Below are 25,541 nucleotides of genomic sequence, written 5' to 3'. Positions count from 1 at the left end.
GGAGGACGGGCTCCTGTGGCATCCGCCCACAGCCAGTTACCGACGTGGGACATGGCCCCTGCTAACCTCTGGGGAGGTTCTCGCAGCAGGTGCACTGGGCTGGACATGAGAGGCCACGCGGGAGGGGCAGGAGATGCAGACCCACCCTATGGGGAAAGCCCTGGGCTGGGACAGTGACCGTGAGCCAGAGCCTCCAGTCTGCCAGGCCAGGGGCACACGGAGCAGGGGCGTGAGGGGCTGGGGGTCTCATGTGTCCCATGCTGGGGAGCACGGGTGGGGGGTGAGGCCTCCAGAGGGAGAGGGGACAGGATCCAGCCTCAGGTGTCAGAGGGGACAGGATCCAGCCCCGGGTGTCAGAGGGGACAGGATCCAGCCCCGGGTGTCAGAGGGGACAGGATCCAGCCCCGGGTGTCAGAGGGGACAGGATCCAGCCTCGGGTGTCAGAGGGGACAGGATTCCAGCCCCGGGTGTCAGAGGGGACAGGATCCAACCCCAACTGTCAGAGGGGACAGGATCCAGCCCCAGCTGTCAGAGGGGACAGGATCCAGCCCCGGGTGTCAGAGGGGACAGGATCCAGCCCCGGGTGTCAGAGGGGACAGGATCCAGCCCCGGGTGTCAGAGGGGACAGGATCCAGCCTCGGGTGTCAGAGGGGACAGGATCCAGCCTCGGGTGTCAGAGGGGACAGGATTCCAGCCCCGGGTGTCAGAGGGGACAGGATTCCAGCCCCGGGTGTCAGAGGGGACAGGATTCCAGCCCCGGGTGTCAGAGGGGACAGGATTCCAGCCCCGGGTGTCAGAGGGGACAGGATCCAGCCCCGGGTGTCAGAGGGGACAGGATCCAGCCTCGGGTGTCAGAGGGGACAGGATTCCAGCCCCGGGTGTCAGAGGGGACAGGATCCAGCCTCGGGTGTCAGAGGGGACAGGATTCCAGCCCCGGGTGTCAGAGGGGACAGGATCCAGCCCCGGGTGTCAGAGGGGACAGGATCCAGCCTCGGGTGTCAGAGGGGACAGGATCCAGCCCCGGGTGTCAGAGGGGACAGGATCCAGCCCCGGGTGTCAGAGGGGACAGGATCCAGCCCCGGGTGTCAGAGGGGACAGGATTCCAGCCCCGGGTGTCAGAGGGGACAGGATCCAGCCCCGGGTGTCAGAGGGGACAGGATCCAGCCCCGGGTGTCAGAGGGGACAGGATTCCAGCCCCGGGTGTCAGAGGGGACAGGATCCAGCCCCGGGTGTCAGAGGGGACAGGATTCCAGCCCCGGGTGTCAGAGGGGACAGGGTCCAGCCCCGGGTGTCAGAAACTCTCCTGGGCTTCACGCTGAGCAGACTGAGCCTGGCCCCACAGTTGCAGGTGCCCCACTGACCTCGTGTCCCCCCATGCTTGCATTGACTGTCGCCCAGCAGCTCTCCCTGGCTGTGTCCCGGCTCCCACCTCCCCACGCCTCAGCATCTGCATCAGCGGGGCTCCCCCAGCCCCCACCCCTCTGGCGTCTTACTTACAGCACCTCCAGCCCCCGCAGAGCCCGGAAGGCCCCCTCCTCAATGCAGCTGATCTGGTTCTTGTCCAGCTGTCTGTGAAGCAAAGGAAGCTATAGAGGGTACAGTGCAGTGCCCGGCACAGGGCGTCCAAACGTGTTGACCCAGAACTCAGTTTTAAAAACAAAAGAGGGCCGGCACCACGGCTCACTAGGCTAATCCTCCACCTGCGGCGCCGGCACACCGGGCTCTAGTCCCAGTTGGGGCGCTGGATTCTGTCCCGGTTGCCCCTCTTCCAGTCCAGCTCTCTGCTGTGGCCCGGGAGGGCAGTGGAGGATGGCCCAAGTGCTTGGGCCCTGCACCCCATGGGAGACCAGGAGAAGCACCTGGCTGCTGGCTTTGGATCAGCGCAGTGCGCCAACTGCAGTGCACCGGCCACCGCGGCCATTGGAGGGTGAACCAATGGAAAAGGAAGACCTTTCTCTCTCTCTCTCTCTCTCTCACTGTCCACTCTGCCTGTCAAAATGGGGGGGTGGCACTGTGACACAGTGGGTAAAGTCGCTGCCTGTGATTCCAGCATCCCACGTGGGCACCAGTCCAGGTCCCCGCTGCTGCACTTCCCATCCAGTTCCCTGCTAGTGTGCCTGGGAAAGCGGCAGAGGACGACCATTGTGCTTGGGCCTCTGCCACCCACATGGGAGACCTGGATGAAGCTCCAGGCTCCTGGTTTCAGCTTGGCACAGCCCTGGCTGTTGTGGCCTTTTTGGGAGTGAACCAGCAAATGAAAGATCGCTCTCCGTTTCTCTCCTCCCCCTCTGTAACTCTGCCCTTCAAAAAAAAAAATAAATATTAAAGAAAGAAAAAAAGAGGCCAGCAGCAGCTGCAGCACCTTGGAATAAGCCACAGCTTGAGACCTGTGCATCCCACGTCAGGGTCTCGGCGGCTCCACTCCTATTCTCTCTCCTTGCTAATGCGCCTGGCAGGCAGTGGAGAACGGCCCAGCGTGCTTGGGTTCTTGCCACTCTCACAGGATTCTTGGATGCTGAGTTCTGGGCTCCTGGTGCCAGCCTGGCCCACCCCTGGCTGTTATGGGCATCTGGGAAATGAACCAGTAGAAGACTGACCTCTCTTTCTCTCTGTGTCTCCCCTCTTCTGTCCTGCTGCTTTTAAATCAATAATACCTGGCTCCTGGCTTCAGATCAGTATAGCGCGCCATTTGGGGGGTGAACCAACAGAAGGAAGACCTTTCTCTCTGTCTCTCTCTCTCTAACTCTGCCTGTCAAAAAAATCAATCAATAAATGGGTAAATCTTTTTTTTTTTTTTTTTGACAGGCAGAGTGGACAGTGAGAGAGAGAGACAGAGAGAAAGGTCTTCCTTTGCCCTTGGTTCACCCTCCAATGGCTGCCGCGGCCGGCGCACTGTGGCCGGCGCACCGCGCTGATCCAAAGCCAGGAACTTCTCCTGGTCTCCCATGGGGTGCAGGGCCCAAGCACTTGGGCCAACCTCCACTACACTCCCTGGCCACAGCAGAGAGCTGGCCTGGAAGAGGGGCAACCGGGACAGAATCCGGCACTAGAACTGGGACTAGAACCCGTATGCCAGCACCGCAAGGCGGAGGATTAGCCTATTGAGCCGCAGCGCTGGCCAAATGGGTAAATCTTAAAGAAAAAAAGAGTCAGGGCCCCCTCCCTTAGGCACCCACATCTCAACCCACACAGTGATTCCTCTCGGTCAGGAAAACAAAAGCTTGCACTTGTTCCTGCTTTCAGTTAAAACAATAAATAGAAGTAAAAGCGATGCTATATTCCTCTAAGGAGGCTTGCACGCCCCCACACACTGGAGACCACCTAGACGGTGCTGGCAGCTGGGAAATGACACAGCGTGACAGGGTGGTGGCGGCAGAGGCTCAGCCCAAGAGCAGACGAGATTGACATCATAGTACACTCAAGCTGCGACCTGAGCTCTGTGGGAAAGGACGCAGTGATCGATTACCAATGTCTGCCAGAGGCCTGAGAAGGGGCATTCGATTACCAATGTCTGCCAGAGGCAGGAGAAGGGGCATGCAGCACGCATGCCAGGTGACTGCAATCCTGGTGCAGGCAGACCACAAGGAGCTGCTATGCTGGGCCAGAAGAAACCCGAACGACAGGGATGAAGCATCAGGTTGAAATGACACTTGACAGAGTGCTTTTCCGTATCTCTTGTAAACCTCAGAACAAGCCTGTGAGTTAGCCCTGCTGATCCACGTTCTCCAGAACAGTATATCAGGGTTTGGTGAAGTGAGTTGACTTGCAGCAGTGAGACGTACAATATGTAACTTGACGGGAACACTCAGACTTGGCTCTCCCAATCCAGAAATGGGGAGGGGTGGGGGTCAGGGCATTTAAGCAGCCGGGACCACCCGCTGTGCACCCCACAAGCCCCCCCCCCCCCAGCAGCTGCTTGGCTCTCGCACTGCACCACACTCGGGAGAGAGGCAGGGGCTGCCTGTTCCCTCCAGTCCTGGACCGTTCCAGAAGCCCATGCTGCCACAGCCATTTCAGAGTCGGGGTCAGCTCCTTGGTGGCCTGGACCACACAGCTCAGCAAGACCCCCGAGGACGCTGCCAGGGCTGACGCTGCACCCCTGCCCCCCTGCACCCCCGCACCCTCCCCTTCCCAGGGCTGTACTCACAAATTCTTGAGGTCGGTGGCGCCCCGGAAAGCTTTCCTGGGGATGGACTGGATGGCGTTCTCACTCAGGTCCCTGGTGGGAGCAAAGGCAGAGGGAAACACACTCAGAAGGGACACTCCCCAGGGGCCGGGGCGGCGCCAGGGAGCTGGGGGGGCCAGAGGGCCTGAGCGGCCAGGGCCAGAGCCCAGCACCTGGGACGAGGCCCAGCCGGCAGCTGGGTCAGCAACGAGCAACGAATGAATGAAGATGGAGAGTCCCGGCCACCTGCCCCTGGGGCAAAGCGGCTGCAGCTGCAGGGAGAAGCACAGGGCAGGGAGAAGCCCTGCCAGACCCCCGCCAGCCCGCCAGCCCCGCGAGGCCAGCTCAGCCCTGCAGGCACGGCGCCGCACCCGGCTGCCAAGGAGCAAAGACGCGGCGAGTGCTCCTGAGGCTCGGCTGTTTCCCTGCTCAGGGAGCTGAGACCCGGGCAGAGACAGAGCCAGCCAGGGGTGGCCGGGCAGGCCTGGACCTCGGGGCTGCATCCGACTCCACATCTCAGGTTCCCGGGGACCCTCTCGGAGCCTGGAGCCTGGGGTGCGTCAGGGGAGGGGCCTCACGGCCATGCTGACCCCTGCCCGCTGCTGCCCTCTGGGACTTCCTCGCCTTCCCCACGAATTCTGACGCCAGGGAGGAGGCACTGCAGAGGCTCAGCGAGCAGCAGGCCATCCAGATGCTTCCCCGGCTCTCCTGGGAGGACCGGGCCCCCGGCACCAAACCCCTGCCTCTCCCTCCCTCTCTCAGCAGCCTCCTTGGCACCCACAGGTGCTCACAAACACCCCTCCCTGCCTGCTCCGATCACAGTGCTGGCAGCAGCTGTGTCCCAACCCCCAGGCTGGCGCTGCCCCGCAAGCTTCACTCAATCCTCGAACCAACCTTGTGGTTAGTGAACACGAGCCTAGTGCACAAGGGCAGGAAAGGCGGCCCAGAGAGCTTACAGCATCTCCTCCAGGCCTCCCAGCCACAGCTGCGGGAGGCCCCAGAACATGAACCCAGGCACTCAGGCCCCCGCGTGGCGGCTGGCAGCCAGCCCCTTTGGCTGAGGCGGGAACTTGGAGTTCAGTAATTCCTTTGAGGTTAGACCAGAGTAGGGCCCCCCGGGCCACCTGCCCTGGAGCCTGCCTCTGCCATGCTCTCAAGGCCGTGAAGGCGGGTGGCCCTGCAGAACCCGGCCGGCTCCGTGTCCTTTCTCTGCCGTGTGCCTTGGGGCAGTTGGCATGGCCATGGCCCACGCTGTCGGGATGTCTGTGTCACCTGTCAGACACTTGATCCCCAATGTGACGTGTCGGGGTGAGCGTGAGGGCGGAGTCCTCATGAATGGGATCAGCGCCCCTAGAAAAGGGGCCCCAGAGACCCACCCTGCCCTCGGCTCCCCCGCCTGAGGGTGCTGCGAGAAGGCATCTTGCTAACCCTGGAAGGTGACCCCACCAGGCACAGGCATCTCCCAGCTCCGGGATCTCAGGCTCCAGAACCGTGAGAAGTGCGCCTGTCGCAGCAGCCCCGACAGGTCAGACACACACCCAGCAAGGAGCTGGGTCTCAGGGCGGCGGGGAAGGCGGGCGGCACAGACGCACACAGGGAGTCAGGGAGCCAGGGGCAAGACAGGGCAGGGGGCTGCTGGCCATGGCGGCGGCGCCCGCATGCTCGGGCAGGCGGGGGGCACGTGGGGAGGCGGGCCCCCCAGGGGGACGCTGGTCTCGGCCAGGCCGGCACTTTGCCCTCTGGCCACGTCCCCCAGGAGCTCCGGGCCAGCACTCACATCCATTATTCCATTTAATCCTCACCACAGCCCTGCGAGGGAGGTTTTTTCTTGATATTGATTGGCTCATCGATCAAGACCCAACCTTGTTCCAGAAAGGCTTTGAGGTGGCTTACGGGGATTCACAGCGAGAGAGCAGATGCGAAAATGGGGCAAAGGAGAGGGAAAAATCGATGGTGGCACCCGGGAAGCAGGCGCCACGTGAGCCGCGCACCTGCCAGTGTGCAGAAGGGAATCAGGCAGTCGACGGTTTACACAATACAAAGGATTTCAAAAGTCTGCGGGAAAACAGAATTAAAACATAAATGTATGGGGGCTGGTGCTGTGGCACAGTGGGTAAAGCCACCGCCTGCAATGCTGGCATCCCATATGGGCACTGGTTTGCGTCCTGGCTGCTCTACTTCCAATCTAGATCCCTGCTAATGGCCTGGGAAAGCAGCAGAGACTGCCCCAAGTGCTTGGGCTCCTGCCACCCACGTGGGAGACCTGGATGAAGCTCCTGGCTCCTGGCTTTGGCCTGGCCCAGCCCTGGCCATTGCAGCCATCTGGGGAGTGAACCAGTGGATGGAAGACCTCTTTCTCTCTTTCACTCCAACTCTCCCTATCTCCATAACTCTGCCTTTCAAATAAATCAATAAATCTTTTTTTTAAAAGTTTTTGCATCAAAATAAACTTATCTTTTAATTCCATTTCCATGCCGTTTAAAGTTCCTTTGTATTTGTGTAAATTTAAAAGTATCCACTTCTGAGAAGTACAGATGCTTTGGCACTAGAACAAGCCAAGAATTTTCCCAGGAGTCTTCATAAGAAAACTATAGTGTGACCTAATCAATAATGTTGGTCCGTATAATTAATGGGGTTTGAGTGTCTGTTTCTTATAATAGCGTTGCATCGAAGCGCAAGTCAGGAAAAGCAGTTCTCCAAGGACTCACCCAGGAGCTAAGTGGGGGAGGGGGAGGAGGGCAGGGACAGAGGAGGGGCGCTGCACTCTGTGCAGGGGTGTGGACACCTGTCCGGGCCTGGCAGGGTCAGGGCGTGGCGGGAGCAGCTGGCAGGTGTCAGGCGGCCAGGCAGGTGATGGGACAGCCCACAGGGGCACTGAAGCCTACAGGGGAAAGACAGAGGGGATGCCAACACCGCCTCCCAACACCCTAAGATGAGGGGCTTCGGGTGGGTGTGGGCTGACCCATGTCCCATCAGGCAGTGGTGCCCACTGTTTAATGAATCAGACCCCAGGAGAGGCCAGCCCCTAACACAGAGGCAAACAGAAGTCTCAGGAAAGTGCAGCGTGCTGGGGGAGGGGGGTGGCGATGCCTGGCAGCAACGGCGCTGGGTAAGACACCGGCTGGTTAAGACATCCCACATCAGAGTGCCTGGGTCTGAACGCACTCCCCTCCTTCCCCCCAGCTTCCTGCCGAGGCACACCCTGGGAGGCAGCAGTGCGGTCCCCGCCACCCACGTGGGAGGTGTGGATTGGGTTCCCGGCTCCTGGCTTCAGCCTGACGCAGTCCTGGCTGTTGCGGGTATTTGGGGGAGTGAGCGAGTAGAGAGAAGCTCGCTCTCTCTCCCTCTCTCTCACTCACTCAAATTAAAAGAAACTGGCACACGCAGCAAAGGTGCAGGGGAGAGGGCTGCACCGCACAGCAGGAAGTGAGGATTCAGCTCCTGCTCCTGCCACTCACCAGCCGGGGTCCAGGGAGGTTATGGGGCTGACAGCTCCGGGCTCCTTCTCTGTTAAAGGGACACACAAACACCTGCCACCCAGAGGTTTGGAGGCGCCTATGTGACTTCACATAGGTTGGCTTCTGAACTAGACCTCCATTCAGCAACACAAGAAAAGCCAGGCCTTTGTCCTGCCCTGAACACAGATCAATTCCTTCCCTGCAGGTTCTGTTGTTTCCATATTGGCCACTAGAGGGCGCCAGAAGCCGTCCCTGGACGTGGCCGCCTCCACATGGCAAATTCAAAGCTACTCTCAAATTCTGGCCCCAGTTGACTTCTTCCTTGGTTCACGCTTTTCTCATCTTTCTTGAATCCTTTGGAATAAAATTCCCCGCCTCCACTTGCATCTGGTATTCTCCGCACTCCTTGCCCAGTGACAGCCATTCACCCAAGCAGAGAGTATGCAGGCTCTGCCCCAGGATGACCGGAGATTATCCAGAAACTCAGGTGGCCCGAATCACTGGTTTTGGTTAATGTCCACCTCGCCTATGGGGCACACCCTCCCAAGGGCACAGGCTTGTTTTTGCTTGTGCTGTGTCCTGCAGCCTGGGGTACTGCAGTCATTTTTAGCTGAACTGGACTCAAGAGCACCTTACGTGACTGTCCCTCCCCAATCCCGCTGCATTTTCCTGACCAAGACAAGAAGTTAGGCCATGTGCCAAGCAGGGAAGGCAGGGGCTCAGCCAGACAGGCTGGTTCTGCACCATGGGAGGCCACTGTCCTGGAACCGCCTAGAGTTTTCCCTGGAGGGCTGCAGGTAAGGCAGAGGTCCCCCCACCTAGCCTGCACCCCATCGCCCAAGATCAAGGGCCCGAGCTGGTGGGCTTCCACTGGCACCAGCCTCCACTGGGTCTGGCAGCACCCTGGAGACACCAGCAGCCACCTTCCCTGGAAGACAAGGTGCAGCCAGGCCCACACTCAGACGTGGGCTCCACCCCAGCCCCCGGCGCCCGGCACCAGCCGCCCTTTTTGCACATTCTGCCTATCCTCAGCCAGGGCCCGGGAAGCCAAGGTCAGGACCCCATGTTCTCGCGGTTAATCCTCCTTCACGCTCTAACTTGATTGGCCCCTGCAGGAAGGCGGGCCTCTAAGGGGATTAGCAAGGGGAGTGGGGCCCAGCTGGGAGGGTGCTGCGCACCAGCCAAGGCCGGGTTTCTGCCGTCTGCTCAGCAACCTCCATGCACGGCACGAAGCCTGCTCCGTCTCAGCCACCACACTGCACAGCAGCGACCCTGCTGCCCGCGCGCAAGTCACACAGAGGCTCCGGGCGCCCCGCCTGACCTCACTGCTCCCCCCGCCCCACAACCCTGTGTAGCCTCCCCGCACCTGCTCAGCACCAGGCCCAGCCGGGAACCTGGGCAGCCCCAGTGCCCGCTTTCCTGCTAGTGGACTATTTGATAAAGGACTTGGGGATGGGGGTGTGGGCACAGGTGCTGTGGCACAGCGTGTTTTAAGCCACCGCTTGCAACACCTACATCCCCTATTGGAATGCAGGTTCCAGTCCCGGCTGTTCCACTGACGATCCAGCTTCCTGCTGAGGCCACCTGGGAGGCAGCAGACAATGGCTCAAGTGCTTGAGCCTCTGCCATCATCCTCGTGGGAGACCTAGAAGCTGTTCTAGGCTTCCGGCTTCAGTCTGGCCCAGCTCTGGAACCAGCAGCAGATGGAAAATCTCTCTCTCTCTCTCTCTCTCTCTCTCTCTCTCTCTCATTCTGCCCTTCGAGTAGATGAAAAATAAAAAAGAGAAAAAGGAGACTCAGACTCTGAAGCAAAGCAGGCCACAGACCCACAGAGTGGGCTCGTGCAAGTTTTCTAAGCCTGCAAGCCTCAGCCTTGTGGAATAGGCGGCACTGTCACGTGGCTCAGGCCGAGCGGTACCGCTGCCAGGGTGGGCAGAGTCGGCTTCACAGGGCCCTGCAGGGGGAGGGAGGGAGGGAGGGAGGGAAAGCAGGCCTGGGCATCAGGAAGCTGAGGCTCGAGGCTGGTGCTGCCACTAACACATTGTGTGACCTTGGGCAAGAGCTGCAGTGGCTTCTGGTGCCGGCCACAGTCCCGAGCTCCCAGGGACACTGAGGGAATCAGACTGTGCGCGGCACATGTCACACACTCAGCGTGCTGCTGGTGGCCACACTGCCGTCGCTAGTGAGTTCCTATCTGGGATTCCACAGCAGAAAATCCAGCCAGCACCTGGCGCCTGCAGCAGCAGCACGGCCCGCCTGGGAGGAGGTTACACGGACACATGCTGCATTTCTGTAAAATCTACAGCCGCTCCTGTGCACGGCGAAGCCTGGGAAGGGCAGCGTGCAGCAGGGGTGCCGACATCCCCAGCTGCAGCCACAGCAAGCTGGCTGTGGCCCTGTGCTGGCCGGCATTCCAAACAAAGGCAGAGGTGCCGGCTGCTACTGTTCAGGGGAACAGGACTTGGACACAGACCGGTGAGTGCATGGAGAGGGGAAGAAGCAACCTGCGGCCTCTCACCTCTGGCAAGTCTCTGCCGCTGTCACAGGGAACGGAGGGGTGCCGACGGGGGCAGAGGGTGCACCTAACACAGGCTCATGAGAGAACAGCACGCCGCAGGGGACAGCCACACCCTGAACACGGCTGCTCCAGCATCGAGGCTAATCCCGCCCCCTGCTTCCTGGGTGGTCAGCACAGAAGCGCCAATCGTGAAAACCCACAGAAACAGGCAGAACTAACCCATGCTGGTGGAGGGCAGGGGAGGGGTAGCCTCGGGGGACAGGGATCGGTGACTGGAAGGTGGGACCAGGGCTGCTGGGTACCCCTGACGTTTTACTATTGAGCCAGTGCTGGCGACGTGGGTGAGTTCACTATGTGACAATCGCGAAAAACATGGGGCGGGCCGGCTTTTCTATCTGTGCTGCGCCTCAAGGAAACATCACTCAAAGTGGCAGAGGGGACCCTGCCTCTGTGCCAGGTGCCACGTGGGCAACCAATGAATGCCAGCACCCTCCCTCCCCCGCCAGAGGAAACAAATGGGGAGAAAACCTTTGGTGGTGACCCACGCCCAAAGACGCCAGGACTGACAAGCTTAGGTGATGGGGGGAAATACCCCCGGGACAGTGTGGCTGCGACACCCCCAACTCCAAGCCACGAGGGATGCGGACAGTGGGGGAACTGGGGGAACAAGCAGCAGGCACCGCGGGGCCGGAGCCGCAGGCTGCATCGGGGAAGGCGCTGAGATTTCCGCCTCTAGTGCAGCAGCGCCTGCTTGGGCGCCAGGCCGCCCTGAAGAGCAGGGGCCGTGCCCTTCTCCAGGGCGAGAGCTCCGGGGTCTTGGGGAGCCAGGCAGGCTCGGGGAAGGGGGCCAAGGAGCAGCCCTCCGAGCAGCTCTGTACACCCTGCTGCCCCCTTTCAGGAGGCACTGAAGGCAGAAACGTTGGCGACATAGCACAGGTTATAAACCAGAGCATGGCGCCGAGGAAGGGTACAGAAAGCAAGCCAGGGAGAGGTAAGAAGAGCCAATGGGAGGGGAAGCCTGGCCTACAAGTGCCTTTGCCTCTGCCGCCAAGGGGCCCTGGGGACGTGGAGGCTGGGACGAAAATGCTGGAGGGAGGCCCGGCCTCGCCGGGTCTGAGGCCGGGCACGAGGCCAGTCTCCACAAAGAGGCAGCCGCAGCAGGGCAGAGCAGACCCCTCCTCAACTCCCACGGGAGCCCCCCCCAACCCAGGACGCTGGGCGCCCCCTTCCAAGTCATTCCCCACAGCCACGCGGAATTAACCAGATCTTTTGCTAAATGTCTTTGTTTCTTTCAACAATTTGGCTTGGGTTCGGGTGTCTCCCATTTGTCTTCACAATGGTGATCTGTGGACGGTCACATCACCCCCACCCGGCTCCCCACGGGCAGGTTCACGGCAGCTCAGACACCAGCAGCTGGGGGAGACGCAAATGGAATGGCCCTTAAAATGCCGTTAGAAAGACAAAATGTGAATGAGAGAGTCGACAGAAGTAAGTCAGTTTGATAAATGGTCATTTGACAAATTGGCCATTCAGTGAATTGACTTTTGGCAAATTGGCTCCTAGCAAAACGGCATTTGGAAAATCAGCCTGCTTGACACAGCAAGGCTTTCACAGGCAATTATGTACACGCTCCCAGCCGGGCTCGTGGCCTGGCAGCAGGGCCGTGGCACTTCTTTCTGCAGGTGCGTCTAGCACACTGCTCTCAGCCCGACTGGCTTATGCCAAGGTGGGTCCCAGTGCTGGGATTGACAGGAGCAGCCAGACAAGGAGGGGAGCTTCTTGGAGTCCCTGGGGACACTTCTGGACCTCTCTCCCCTGCCCCCAGATCACCTCTGACAAGGCAGAAAAGGGGTCCATTTCTGTTCCCCAAGATCATGCCCCATTGTCCCCCTCCCCCATGCCCTGCAGAGCAGTCCAGACCCTGCTGGAACCCTGGCCTTGAGGGTATCTCAGAAGGGCAGAGTGAGGGACTGCATCAGGCCTGAGGTTGGCCTGGCCAGCACAACCACAGCTCCCACACCCCCTTTCGCAAACACACACAGGGGTGCCCTTTGAAGACCCCCACCCACCCCTTAGGCAAGTAGTAACCCAGAGAGCCTCTGCATCAGGGGCAACGCAGGTTCTGGAATAGGGGCGGCCAACGCCGGGAGGAAGGAGCTGTGCGCCCGGGATCTGTCCGTGGTCCTGAACCCCTCGGCAGGTGTTTCGGCTCAGGGTTAACGACACACGTCGGATCTCAGCCAGCTTGCGACCTTGACTATCAGTTCTCCATGTCCTTTCTGGAAGTGCACAGGGGGAACAGGCTTGTAACACCCACCCAGAGGGTCAGGGAGCACATGGTGAGGCCATGGGACCAGCATATCACCAAGTGACACCTGTGGAAGGGGAAGCCTGGACCTGCCCCACTCCTCCAGGAGTCAGGCCTCCCCCACACACAGCACAGACAGATGCTGGGAAGACATCTGGGTACACCCCAAATCCTTGCACCAAAACTGGCCACTTCAATCTTAATGATCGTTGCGACTCCTGTGTAACACACAATTCTCACCGGTGACAATATTGGTAGTAGCGGTGACAGCTACATTTATTGAGCATTTACGATGTGCCTGGTGCTATGTTGTGTGTTTTATGTCTTACACACATAATCTCACTTAAGCCTTAAAAGAGCATTCTGAGATAAAGCCTCTCCCTTCTGGGATGCTGACGGCGGGAGAGTCTGTGCCTGAGAGGGGGCAGCGGGACACAGGGGCTCTTCATGCTTTTCACTCTTTGCTGTGAACCTAAAGCCACTCTAACAAATGGATTCTGGGGTGGTACTTGGCCTAATGGTGAAGACACCTGTGTCCCACGTCGGAGTATCTGGTTCTACGCCTGGCTCTGGCTCCTGACTTCAGCTTCCCGCTAATGCAGACCCTGGGAGGCAGCAAGTAGCTGAGTCCCTGCCACCCATGTGGGAGACCTGAGTTGAATTTCTCGTTCCTGGCTTCAGCCTAGCCCAGCCCAAGCTGCTGCAGGCATTTGGGGAGTGAACCAGTGGATGGAAGAACATCTCTTCCCTCTCCCTTATAAAGTAAGGAAGTCTATTTATTTATTTATTTATTTATTTTTGACAGGCAGAGTGGACAGTGAGAGAGAGAGACAGAGAGAAAGGTCTTCCTTTGCCCTTGGTTCACCCTCCAATGGCTGCCGCAGCTGGCGCGCTGCAGCCAGCGCACCGCGCTGATCCGATGGCAGGAGCCAGGTGCTTCTCCTGGTCTCCCATGAGGTGCAGGGCCCAAGCACTTGGGCCATCCTCCACTGCACTCCCTGGCCACAGCGGAGAGCTGGACTGGAAGAGGAGCAACCGGGACAGAATCCGGCGCCCCAACCAGGACTAGAACCCGGTGTGCCGGCGCCACAAGGCGGAGGATTAGCCTAGTGAGCCGCGGCGCCGGCCAGGAAGTCTATTTTTAAACAGTCCCCTCACCGCACCTGCTTCCCAGATCCTGTGATAGACGCACAGTAACTTTCCCAAGTCCCTCACTGCACAGCCCCACAGGAACCCACTCTGCCACGGCGGCTCGGCACATTAGAATCATCAAAGTGACGGGAAGATGGGTGGGCGAACTCCCAGAAGCACACACATGTGTGATGACATTTGACAGATGAACTTGGAGGGAGGGGCAGAACCCTAAGAAGCTGAGGGTGGCGACGAACACTCATAATGTTGACGCTGAGGCTTCAAGGAAAGGTTAGACGGTGTTCGGGAGCCTTGGTAGCAGAACTTGGGTAATTGTAGAAGCCAGTATTTAGACATATTCTCATTAAAAGATGGCACACAGCTGCCATGTTTCCCCTGAGCAGTTGTGGGGCAGGGTGGAGCATGGCTGGGGACTTCCCACCACCCTGGATCCCCACAGGTGTCTCAGGAGCTGTCACTTCTTCCAAACCCCTGTAGCTTGAAAGACAAAGAAGCAAGCTTTGGAATCCTGTGGTGAGGGGCTTCAGTCAAGTCTCCCAACATGCAGCCACGTCAGTGCCTGCACCCCTCCCACCCCCACCCCCACCCCCGCTGGGCCTTTGAGAATGAAGGGACTCGTGGCCTGGTGCCTTTGGAGCTTCTCACAGTCTCTGGCACACACTCCCCAGGCCTCGCCCAGGAGCTCCAGCTGAATGTGTGGTCCCTGGTCCCCACCTGCTCGTGGAAGTGATGGCTGACTCAACAAAGCCTGAGCACAGAAGCCGCCCAGAACCCCTGGGATGTGGCTGGGACGAGACAGGCAGAGGGTGGGGGCTGTGACCCACTGCATGAACACTGTTCAGAGCTTAAGAGCTTAGCATCCAAGTTGGGCCAGATCCTGGCTCTCTAGAAGGGACAGCAACACTCTAAAAAGCCCTAGAGGACGCTTGCAGTCCTCCTTGTCCCCTCCACAGCCTGGACAGGGGCCCTACTGTGGGCCGCACGCAGCTGCCGCGATGTCCGGAACCTCTCATCACCATCTGCAGACCAGCTGACACTTACAGATACCTTCAGCGCCCCAACTTGCCCCATCTGTAAAATAGGGACAGGCAGGGTTGTTATCTCAGGGAGGCCCACGAGGACTGGCCATGTGGGCTGGAATTCCACCGCCTCCCAAAACGGCAGCTGTTGCTACTGCCCTTGCATCTCCCAGCAGCTCGTGCAGAATGGCTGTTTGGAAAGGCTGGTGTGCATTCCACAATGGCTCTGCACCAACAGGAAATGATTATGAATTCCCCTCTCTGTGAACTTCTTGAAGTACCCCGCACCTCCCAGGTGGACCTGGATGCTGTTATCAAGTTTTTTAAAAATCTGATCAAAAGCCCTGGGAGCTTCATGCAATTTTCTCGGGCATTTCTAAGGTACCCCTGCTTATTCTTCCTAGCACTTTCCCTAGTTTTGTTTCAATCAACCAATTACTCATGAAATTATTCAGCTAATGTTAATCTCCCAGATGAAATCGTGTGTTCCAGGAGGGCAGGAGCCAGGCCTGTTTGCTTCACGCCTTTCCCCAGCAGAGTCAAATCCAGCAAAGGTGAGACTCAATCAATATTTGAGGATTACATTCAGCTACTCAAAAGGTCAAGCCCAGCATGGGGGAGGGGCTGTGACATTTGGACCATGAATAAAACAGGCCTCCCTCCCGCTCATTCTCAGCTTGCAAATGGCAGGTGACAAAGCTCAGCAGCTGGACACCAACAAGCCAAGAAGGCTGACGCCAGTGGCAAGACAGAAATGGAAGCCTCCAGGCCAAAAAGCCTGAGACAGCACAGGCCTTCAGCACCATGGCTATGGCGCTGCTTGAGACGCCCGCATCCCGCGTCAGAGCGCCTGGTTTGAGTCCTGGCTCCGCTCCTGATTCCTGCTTCCTGCTGATGTGCACCCAGAGAGGCGGCAGGTCAGGGCTCAACCACTTGGGTCCCTGTCACCCACATGGGCGACCGTAAGTGTGTTCTGGGCTTCTCCTGGCTTCCTGGCTGCTCTGGACATCTGGGAAGTGAACCAATGGATGGGAGGTCTCTCTCTCTCTCTCTCTCTCTCTCTCTCTCTCTCTCTCTCTCTCTCCCCCCCCACCCCCTTCCTTTCTCGTGTGCACACGTGCACTCTCTCTCTCACTCTCTTGGTCTGTCTCTGTCTCTTGCTGTCCCTATCTCTTTACCTTTCAAATAAAAGCAAATAATTAAAATTAAAAAAATTCAAAGCCCAACAAGGGGAAGACCCATTGCCATGGAAACCCTGACCTCCTGAGAGGAGCCAGCAGAGGCTCCCGGTCTGCTCCGTATTCCAGAAAGACCCAGCACAAGCAAAGGCCTCACCCACTAAATCCAGGACCGGAGAGAAGGAGGCGAGGGCTCCTGCTACGGCACAAAACCAGGTGGTGGTGACGACAGCAGGGGTGGCAGGCGGCTGAGCATCTCAATATGCCCAGTTCTTGCCCCACTGGAGACAGACTCTGGGGCTGTGGGGCCGGTGTGGAAGCTACTCGGTGTCCCCAGCAGGCACCTGGAGGCAGGAGGGCGGCTTGCGGCTTGGGACTGGACCTCTTTCCCTCGACTGAGTCCCAGAGTAGAGCACACCAGCCATGAGTCGCCACCACCACTGTGAAAATTGGCAGTGGGGCGTGGGAACCCCAAACCTCCCCCTGCTGCTCCCTCCCAGGACGAGAGCTCTCCAATGGGGAGGAAGAGAAACACGGACTGAGGGCATGAAGCTGTCGTGCCTCCGACCAAGGCTCGGGACTGCCTGAGATCCAATTTGCTGCAACCAGTGGAACGGGTCCTCACAGACTGGTGTTCTAAATTCCTTTACCAAGAACCTAATTCAATACCTGATTTAAAAAAAAAAAAAAAAAAGTCCCCCTCCCCGGTCTACCCAATAGAATGGCCAAAGCCCAGAGCTCTGACAGCACCCAGTGCCGGCGGGGATGTGGAGCAACAGGAACGCGTGCTCCCTGCTGCTGGGGTCGCGCGCCAGCATGCTCACCGTGGAAGAGGGCAGGCGGCTCCCGCAGAAGTCAGCACCTCTCGCCACAGCATGCGGTGGCTGGCTCCTTGGTTTTCACTCTAAGCAGCTGGAAACATCTGTCCACGCGAAAGCCTGCACACGGGGTGCTTACAGCAGTGCTCTTTACAACGGCCAGAACTTGGAAGCAACGAGACGCCCTGAGCAGGGGCAGGTGCACACAGCCAGGGCACTGCGATGAGCACTAAAGACAGTGAGCTCTCAGGCCCCGAGAGGACACACAGGAAACTTAAATTCACAGCACCAAGTGACAGAAGCCAAACGATTCAAGTGTCTGACGTTCTGGAAAAGCCGAGATGATGGAGGGGGTGGAAAAAAACAGTGAGGGTGGGAAGGCTGCCCAGGCAAGGCACAGAACATCCGGGGAGTGAAACTGCTCCGGAGGAGGCCACGGCGATGCATCTGTGGCGGTAGACAGAGACACACGACACCAAGAGAGCAGCCCAGTGCGAACCACGGACCCAGTGGGAGTGAGGCGTCAGCTCAGGTTCACCGGCACAGAGGCACCTCTCTGGGGGAGACAGCGACTGTGGGGGCCGCTCTGCATGTACGGCAGCAGGGAGTGAATGAGCAGTCTCTGTGCCACCCACTCAATTTTACTCTAAAATAAAACTGCTCTAGAAATGAACACCTAGGCGTTGGTGTTGTGGCACGGCGTGTTAAGCTGCCGCTGGCACACCAGCGTCCCACACTGGAGTGCTACATGGAGTCCCAGCCGGAGCCCCAGTTCCAATCCAGCTCTCTGCTGTGGCCTGGGGAAAGCAGCAGAGGCTGGCCCACGTCCTCGGGCCCCTGCAGCCACGTGGGAGACCCGGATGAATTTCCAGGCTCCTGGCTTTGACCTGGCCCAGCCCTGGTTCTTGCAGCCATTTGGGGAGTGAATCAATGGCCAGACGATCTCTCTCCTTCTGTCTTTTCCTCTCTGCCTGCTGCTTGGCTTTTCAAAAAATAAACAAATCTTTTTTAAAAATAAAAATTAATGTCCACCAAAACAAACTCCCCACTCCTGTGGGGAATGACCGTACCAGACAGCAGCATGAGGCTCTCTGCTTACCTTCGCCCAACACACGCACACAAATGTGCACAGGTACATGCATAATCTCACACAGACATGTGCACACTCGCACACGTGTGCACACCACATACACACTCACACACGTGCGCACACCCACATGCACACTCACACGTGTGTGCACACTCGCACACGTGTGCACACCACATACACGCTCACATGCGTGTGTGCACACATGCATACTCGCACACGTGTGCACACCCACACGCACACTCACACGTATGTGCATACACAGCCGCTGCTCCAAGGAGTCTGTTCTCCAGTAAGTGGTGACAGCCTCTGGCCTGGGACCAGCTGCCTTTGTGACAGTGTTGGGGCCGGACGCAGACCAGCCACCCCCTCCTGGTGGCTCTCACCATGCCCTGACCCTCCCCTTCACGGTCAGCCAGCATCACTGCACTTGTCACATTGCATGTCTGTGTGTTTCTCGCCTCCCAGTGCGACGGTGACAGCCGCCTGGCTGCCTGTTGAGAAAGCGGCACCTGCCCCCTGCCTGCCTCCTGGAGGGCAGTGCTCTGACAGCAGTGGCCAGGCGACATCCTGGCGGGCATCTGCGGGGGGCACAGTCCCCACGGGAGAACCGCCGGCCCACGACACCACCCTCAGAGGTGCCGCTCTGCTGGCCCCCGACTTGCCTCCACGGGCTCGGTGACGCCTGGAGCACACACCTGGCCAGGGCAGCCACAGCCCTGGTCTGAGCCTCTGGGAAGCCGGCCTCGCGCCCAGAACGTGCTCGCACTCAGGTTTGCCAGAGCTCCGCATAGGACTGCGGCCAGTCGGCCCCCAGCGCCTGCGCCTTCCACCTTTCCCAGATGGAGAACAAAGCCAAGAGGAGAACAGGCAGTGCCCCAGACAGAGCCTCACTCCGCCAGGGGGGACGGAAGATGCCAAGCCTCGGGCCCTACCCAGGACCCCCCGATTCAGACGCCACACGGCAGCAGGGGCTCCGCGCACAGCACCGGGGAGCGCAGGCTCTCAAACCGGGTTGCACCCTGCACCTGCCCGAGCGGCCTGAGAGAATGCTGGCGCCCGGGCCCCTCAGAGGCTCTGACTTCCTTAGCCAGCAGTGGGGCCTGGGTGTCAGGGTTCGTAAAAGGTCCAGGGGGCTGAGCACCCGCACACATCTGACCTCCAACCTTGTCATCCGTACCCCTCAGGCCCTCGCTGTGTCCTTCCCCAGCCAGCACCCCCTCCTTCTCCAGTAGTCCCACTTTCCCGGGTTCACTGATGCTCCCCAGCTGGTGAGGAAAGTGGGCCTGGGAGAGTAATTCATACTAGGCAGTGAATGACTGACAGCCCTGACTGCGGGGAGGAGCCCTGATTCCGCCTACTGCATCACTGGCGGCTTCTGCTCAGGCTGAGAAGGTGAATGGAACTCCGTGGGCAGAGGGCCTTCCTGTTCAGCGGAACGGACTGCACGGCACAGGCCCCGCCCACAAACCCTGAGCAAAGACGCCTGCGTGCTCACCCAGGTGGCCGTACCCAACGTTCAGTCTCTGGCTGTCCTGTTGTTTTTGTTAGGAGGGATGTCGCTCCCCCTCTTCGTGGAGGAACGACACAGGACCCTGCGCTGTTCTTTCGTCTGCTCGGCCCTCCCCGGGTTTGCTGCTGGTTCTTCCCGGGTTGGCTACCGTCCCTTCCAAATCCGTGGAAGGGCGGTTCCCCCTGCCACATTCCCCACTTCCGCAGGGGAGCGGCACACCGCCGGCCGGCTCTCTCGGGGGCTGCACAGGTGTTCCCTCAGATGTTTCCCCTAGATGTTCCTGGTGCATGCCGTCTCTCTCCTCCTTTATAGTCCTCTTCCACCAATCCCAACTCTGCTACCCACACGCCGAGTACGCTGCTCTCCTCCAATCAGGAGCAGGTCCCAGTTTATTGGTTGAACTGGAGGCAGCTGTGTAGAAGCTGTTTCCCTTCTCAGCGCCATATTGTGGGAAAGCAGATGCATAGAATAAGTCTTAATTCCAGTAACTTAGTCTAGTCTGAGTTGCTCCCAGTTGCTCCCCACAAGGGAGAGCAAAATAAAGGGGAGTGAGAAAAGCAGCCAGGAGCAGGACTTAAAGCTGATGCTGCAGGTGGCCGGAGCAGGAGGTGACCAGTTCCCATGGATGGCACAAAGCCCCACACCTGCCACAGCTTCAGGGCCACTCTGGTGTGTGTGTCCTCACGGCTACCACAGGGGCGGCCCAGAGGCCAAGGGTGGGAAAAGGCCACACCACATTCACTCCCCGGACCAGAAGCCGCCCACCCCCACCCCAGCCTGCTGGGCACCCTCAGGGAGGAGCTGAGCTGCAGAGTCGCAGGCACGGGGGAGCAGCAGCCAGCACCCAGGTGTGGAAGCCACCTCGTGGCAAAGCCCTCCATGGAAAGGCAGGAGGACCCAGGGACAGAGAGAGAGATGGGGACAGTCAGGAGCCGAGGGACCCCTGGAGAGAAATTGGCAGCAGGGGAATGAAGAGGAGAAGCTAAATGAGAGAGGCAGAGTCGGACAAAAGGATGCAGGGAGAGGCGAAGGCCCCCACGGCTGGGGATGAGGAGGGAAACCCAGGGCACCTGGCTTGGAGCAGCCCGAGAGCCCGCACAGCACGTCCCCGCCCCGACAGGCAGCCGGCTAAGGTGCAAATGAGAACGCAGCGTGCGGCTGCACCTCTGCTCCAGCTCGGCTCCAGCTGTGCTCCAGGGCGCTGGGCTCCCGTCCCCAGGCCTCTCCCTGGGCCGGCCAGCAGGCGGGGGTAATTTGCCCGTGGCTGGAGGTGTCAGACTCTGATGATGAGTGTGAAGCCCGCGGAGATGCATCCCGCCTGACTAATCCCGGGCAGAGGTGGGAATGGGCTTTGGCTGCCCCTGCCCCATCCTAGAGCCCCTGCCTGTGGGGGGCATGGCTGGAGGGGAGATCGTGCCCTCACCCGTGTCTCGGGAAGGCCGGCTCTGAGCCAGCAACAAGGCTCGGGGATCAAGGCCGGCGGGGGCAGGCTGTGGTTCCGGGGTGGGGTCACTGGGGAACATGGTTCCAGTTCTCTCCCGATTACCACAAACAGATGTTCTACCCGGACGGTGAGCGCAGAGGCTCTGATGCCACACTGCCTTGCTTTGAATCCGGGCTCCACTGCTCGCTAGCTGGGAGACTCCAGTGTGCGATCTAACCTCTCTGTGCATCACTGACCGCGAACGGTGTCTGGCTGCTGTGAGCATCCCACGAGAGAATATGGGTAAGGATGAGGGGCTGCCCTCTCTGTTCAAGGACAGAGCGCACGAGGAGGAGAGGACACTCCAGGCAGAGAAAACGGCAGGTGGCAAGGCCACAAGCGAGGAGGGAGCTTGAAGGGTCAGGGAGGACGAGGAGAGCCGTAGCATAAGTGAGGGAGGAACCGTGGACCGAGCCATGGAGGGCCCAGTGGGCGTGGCCAGGATGTGTGTCCAGCTATGGGGGGGGGGGGGTGAGGCTGCAGAGCAGCAGACGGGGCTGGCAGGAGCCGGTGGGGCGGTGCAGTGGTTAAGACTCCACTTTGGACACCTACATCCCGTATCAGAGCTTCTGGGCCAAGTCCCGGCTCTACTTCTAATTCCATAATTCCAGCTTCCTGCTGTGCACACCCTGGGAGGCAGCAGGTGATGGCTCAAGTACTTGGGCCCCTGCCACCCAAGCAAGAGACCAGAATGGAGTTCCAGGCTCCTGGCTTTGGCTGGCCCAGCCCCAGCTGCTGCGGGTATTTGGAAAGTGAACTAGAGGATGGAAGACCTCTATTTCTCTCTCTTTCTCTCTCTCTGCCTTTCAAATAAGTAAAACTAAGTTCTTTTTTTTTTTCTCAAAGAATTTGACATTTTCCAAGCGATCTGGCTGCTGGGAAGTAACTGAATTACGTGGGTGTTGAGTGGGCAGTGACAACTCTAGGAGGCGGATTTGTAAGATGAGGACACTGGGCTCCAGGGCTGCTGCCAGACATCAGGGGCGCCGAGCGGGCAGGAGGCAGGGCAGCAGTTGCTGGCTGGGCGTCCCGGGGCTGTCGCCACGGCCGTTCCCCAGAACAGGCTGGCCCTGCTGAGGCCATCGGCTGCTGCTGGACAGGCCGACTCCACAGCTCACGTCCGCCCACTGCGGGTGGCCAGTAGACCCCGGGGCGTCCGCCAGAGTGTCCCCCCAAGCCCAGCTCCTCTGCCAGCTTCCCGGGTGGCAACGCCCACCACGAGCAGGGAGGCGGTGGCTGGGGCCGAGGCTGAGATGGGCCACATCAGCGGAGAAGGACCCCCTGAGCTGCCAAGTGCCCTCTGGTGTCCGTCATTCTGTCACCTGTCCCCACGACGAGCAAGCTGTCCCAGCAGAGGCCAGCGCTGACCATCCAAGGCACGGGCTGATTTTGGTGTTGTTTTCCCCACTGCACGTGAACTTGCAGCAGCATCAGAAAGCCAAGCCCGGTGGGCCTGCTGGACGCAGCCTGCGCCTCCTCCTCGTCCTCCTGATCTTCCATGCTGCGGGCCAGGCCCCCCAGGGAACTCACCTGTGTGTCTCCCTAGTGACTCCTGCCGAGGGCCTGTCCTCGGGGACACTACGCACGCGCTTGCAGACTCTCATGGGACACAGCTGCAGATTATTAGTACTGTCTGCCGAAAAGGTGACCTCAAGGTCACTTCCATTGCTTGTCTGACGCTGTCCTTTCATCTCAGCGTCATCTGAGCTCCCAGCTCCTCCAACTCGTCCCGAAACACCGTCACCCTCACTTGTCTCCCCACTAAGGGGTTGAACAAGCCCCTGCCACAGAACCGCCGTGTGTTCCTAACCTGGATGTGACCGTCCGTGGGCAGCACCATCACCTGCAGGTGGCAGAGGACATGGGGCCCAGAGAGGTCGGCCGAGGGGTGGAGGTGCGCACAGAGCTGGCAGGTGCACAGGCCTGATTTGGACCCCCCAGGGGCCACTCCGGAGCCTACGCTCTAACCTGGGTTGCAGTTCCTAAGCTGCAAGGAGCCTCAGAAACACCCGAAGCGAGCGTCTGCATCTCCCAGGCGAGAACAAGCGTCATGAGAGGTCCTGCTTGGGGCACACACCGGGGACGGGAGAGGGTGGCCTCGGCTGAGCAGCTCCTCCTCACTCACCACTGCCTTCTCTTCTCACCTGCAGCTGTGTGCTTGGTCCGGGTCAGAAAAGCCCCCGCCGCGGAAGGGAAGCTGTGGACTCAGGGCCCGCCTTCTCCGGCTTGTGGGGCAGGGAGTGTCCAGCGGGGCTCTGCGCCGGCGTCCCTACACCCACGCTCAAGTTCTCACGTTTGCCTGCTGCAGCTGACCCTCAGGGGGACCTGGGACTCCAAACAGGCTCCCCCTCGTCTTTGAGAGCCTGTCCTGGCAGGCGCCTTTGGAAGACATCTTCCCATCCACACTCATGCACACAGCAGCAGGAATTCAAAAGGCGGCCCCCGCGGCACTCCACCAGCAGACACCAGCGCACCTCGGAATACAGAAGCGAGCGCAAGGCCCAGGTCCAGAGATGCCGAGGACACCCCCGCGGATGTCATGACCGGGGCACAGAGCAGCCAAGGGCCAGAGCGTCTCACTCAGCACAGGGGCTCCCCCGTAGGAGTCAGCGCCCCAAGCAGCTCACCGAGTCTGCTTTGTTGCCATTAGCCCGAGACCCTGGACGAGAGCCAGGTACGCAGCAGAGGCCCAGAAGTCATTACTGACTATAAGACGGGGTCCAGGGAGGGAGGGGGGGTGGATGCTACCCCCCGGGAGCCCCAGAATTCACAGCCACGTGCCAGGCTGGGTGCCGAGTGCTGCATGTGCACCCTCATCCACTCCCCGCCACAGCCGCTCGGGATCCCAGTGCAGGATGAGCTCCATCTCACACCGGCGGAAAGCAAGGCTCAGAGGGGTTCAGTAACTTGGCCGAAGTCACACAGCAGCCGAGTCCAGGCCACAGCCCGCCTGGGCCTGTCCTAACCCACAGGAAACACGGTCCTTCCTGACTCAGGGGAGAAGGCACAGAGCAGAGAGGAAGCAGCTGTTCCGTGGGCTGAGCAGGAGGCAGGACCACAGTGAGACAGCCCCCGTGAGCCCCTGGGAGGGCAGCAGCTGGGGAGGGGGAAGCAGCAAGGGGTGGCTGAGGCTGCCAGTTGTTCCCAGCTAAAATCCACTCTCCCTGCCCTCCTTCCTACCAGAACTGTGAATTGATTTGACCCATAATGTGCCCAATAAAAAAATCACGAGGAGTGGCCAAGAAGATGGAAGCAGAAGCTATGGAACTGAAAAGCTTCCTGCAAATCTCTGTAAAGGAGGCTGCCTCCACTGGGAGAGGGGCCCTTTCAAGCTTTCTTCTCTACTTTCCTTTTTCTTCCTGCCTAGAACCTGTATGAGGTGACTGGAGCTCCAGCAGCCATCTTGCACCATGGAGTTGTTACCTCGAGGATGGAAGACAAAAATCTAAGAATGCTGGAGCCAACAACAGAAGGACCCCAGGGCCCCTACTCCCAGCTGACTCTGGAGCTGTCATACTTTCATGTGTGAGAGAAACTCCCATGTCTTAATTTAGGTCACTGTGGATTTTTTTTTAAGATGTATTTATTTGAAAGAGTTTCAGAGACAGAGGAGAAAGACAGAGATCTTCCATCCACTGGTTCACTCCCAAAATGGCAGCAACAGCCTGGGCTGGGCCAGGCCAGGCCAGGCCAAAACCAGGAGCCAGGAGCTTCCTCCAGGTCTCCCACGCAGGTGGCAGGGGCCCAAGTACTTGGGCCATCTTCCGCTGTCTCCCAGGTGCATTAGCAGGGAGCCGCATCAGAAGTGGAGGAGCTGGGATTCAAACTAGTGTCCTATGGGATGCCAGTGTTGCAGGCGGTGGCTTAACCCACTGTTCCACATGTGTTTTTAGAGAGCCAGCTTCCCAGCTGGGAGACGACAGAGCTCTGTGGCACCCAGCACAGTGTCTGCAGAAACGCCAGAGAAACAGGTGCAGGACGCCTGGACGCCTGGCCCTACGTAGCCACCTGATCCTACCACGCTTGCATCAACTGCATGGCCCCACAGTGGCTGAATGCTACGCTCGTAAGGATGTCCTAGCCTTACTAAACAGTGATTGCAGGAGGGCACACGGAACTCAATTAACAAAGCGAGAGAGATTTCCACCCTAAAGGACACAAAGTCAAGTTTTTGCCCTACGTCAGGACGATGCAGCTGCGTGGAGCCGGTGATGGCAGCACTAGCAACAAGCACTGGGCTTGGGGAGAAATGGGAGTCTAATAAGAATGTGTGGAATGTGTCATGCTGTGACTAGTATCTGAATTTTATTACAATAAACAGAGCTGCTTCGCAGCTCTTCTGGGTTGGGGGGGAGAGCGATTACTTTATGATTTAGGGAATGATAATAAATAAATTACTCCAACCGTAATTCCCTACCCCAGCAGAAAAGAGAGAAGGAAAGCAATCTAAGGAAACTGCACCCACGCACTGCCGGGGGAATGGGGGGGGGGGGGCGCGCGCACCAGGCTGTTCCCACGGAAGGGGCCCCTTCCGCGGCTCTCCCGCCTTGCTGCACCTGGCGCTTGCGTGTGCCAACACTGGGACCAGAGATGAGCAACAAGAGCGCCCCTGATGAAGAAAGGGGCAGCCTGGGAGCGTCTTCCCGGAACACCTGGAGCTGGCCTGCCCGTGTTCCCCAGGGCCTGGGCAGGAAGCGGCGCTAAGCTCTCTCGCTGAGCCTGCACCTGTGCGGGGCCCTACCAGAAGGTGGCCCCAGGCGGGGAAGACGCTCGGGCGACTCCGATTCAAGCCCTTGTTTCCCACCCCTGCTGCGCCATCTTGGGCGACTCCTCTGCCCCCAA

General features: G+C 59.3%; 1 protein-coding gene across 2 annotated transcripts in view; it reads right to left on the bottom strand.

Annotated features, from left to right (window-relative positions):
• The window catches only part of SLIT1 (slit guidance ligand 1), a 168,127-nt gene that overhangs the window by 53,004 nt on the left and 89,582 nt on the right, over positions 1 to 25,541 (bottom strand). For both annotated transcript variants that reach the window (XR_011382336.1, XM_051823458.2), the window contains exons 5-6: positions 4,148 to 4,219; positions 1,498 to 1,569 (exon numbers count right to left, since the gene is read on the bottom strand). Coding sequence is in view for 1 of the 2 variants with exons in the window: in XM_051823458.2 (XP_051679418.1) it covers positions 1,498 to 1,569; positions 4,148 to 4,219 (144 nt within the window). In the remaining variant the exon portion in view is untranslated. The remainder of the gene's footprint in view (positions 1 to 1,497; positions 1,570 to 4,147; positions 4,220 to 25,541) is intronic.

Source organism: Oryctolagus cuniculus, chromosome 15, assembly GCF_964237555.1.
Source record: "Oryctolagus cuniculus chromosome 15, mOryCun1.1, whole genome shotgun sequence".
Classification (NCBI taxonomy): Eukaryota; Metazoa; Chordata; class Mammalia; order Lagomorpha; family Leporidae; genus Oryctolagus; species Oryctolagus cuniculus.
This window is presented reverse-complemented; position numbering and strand designations above follow the sequence as displayed.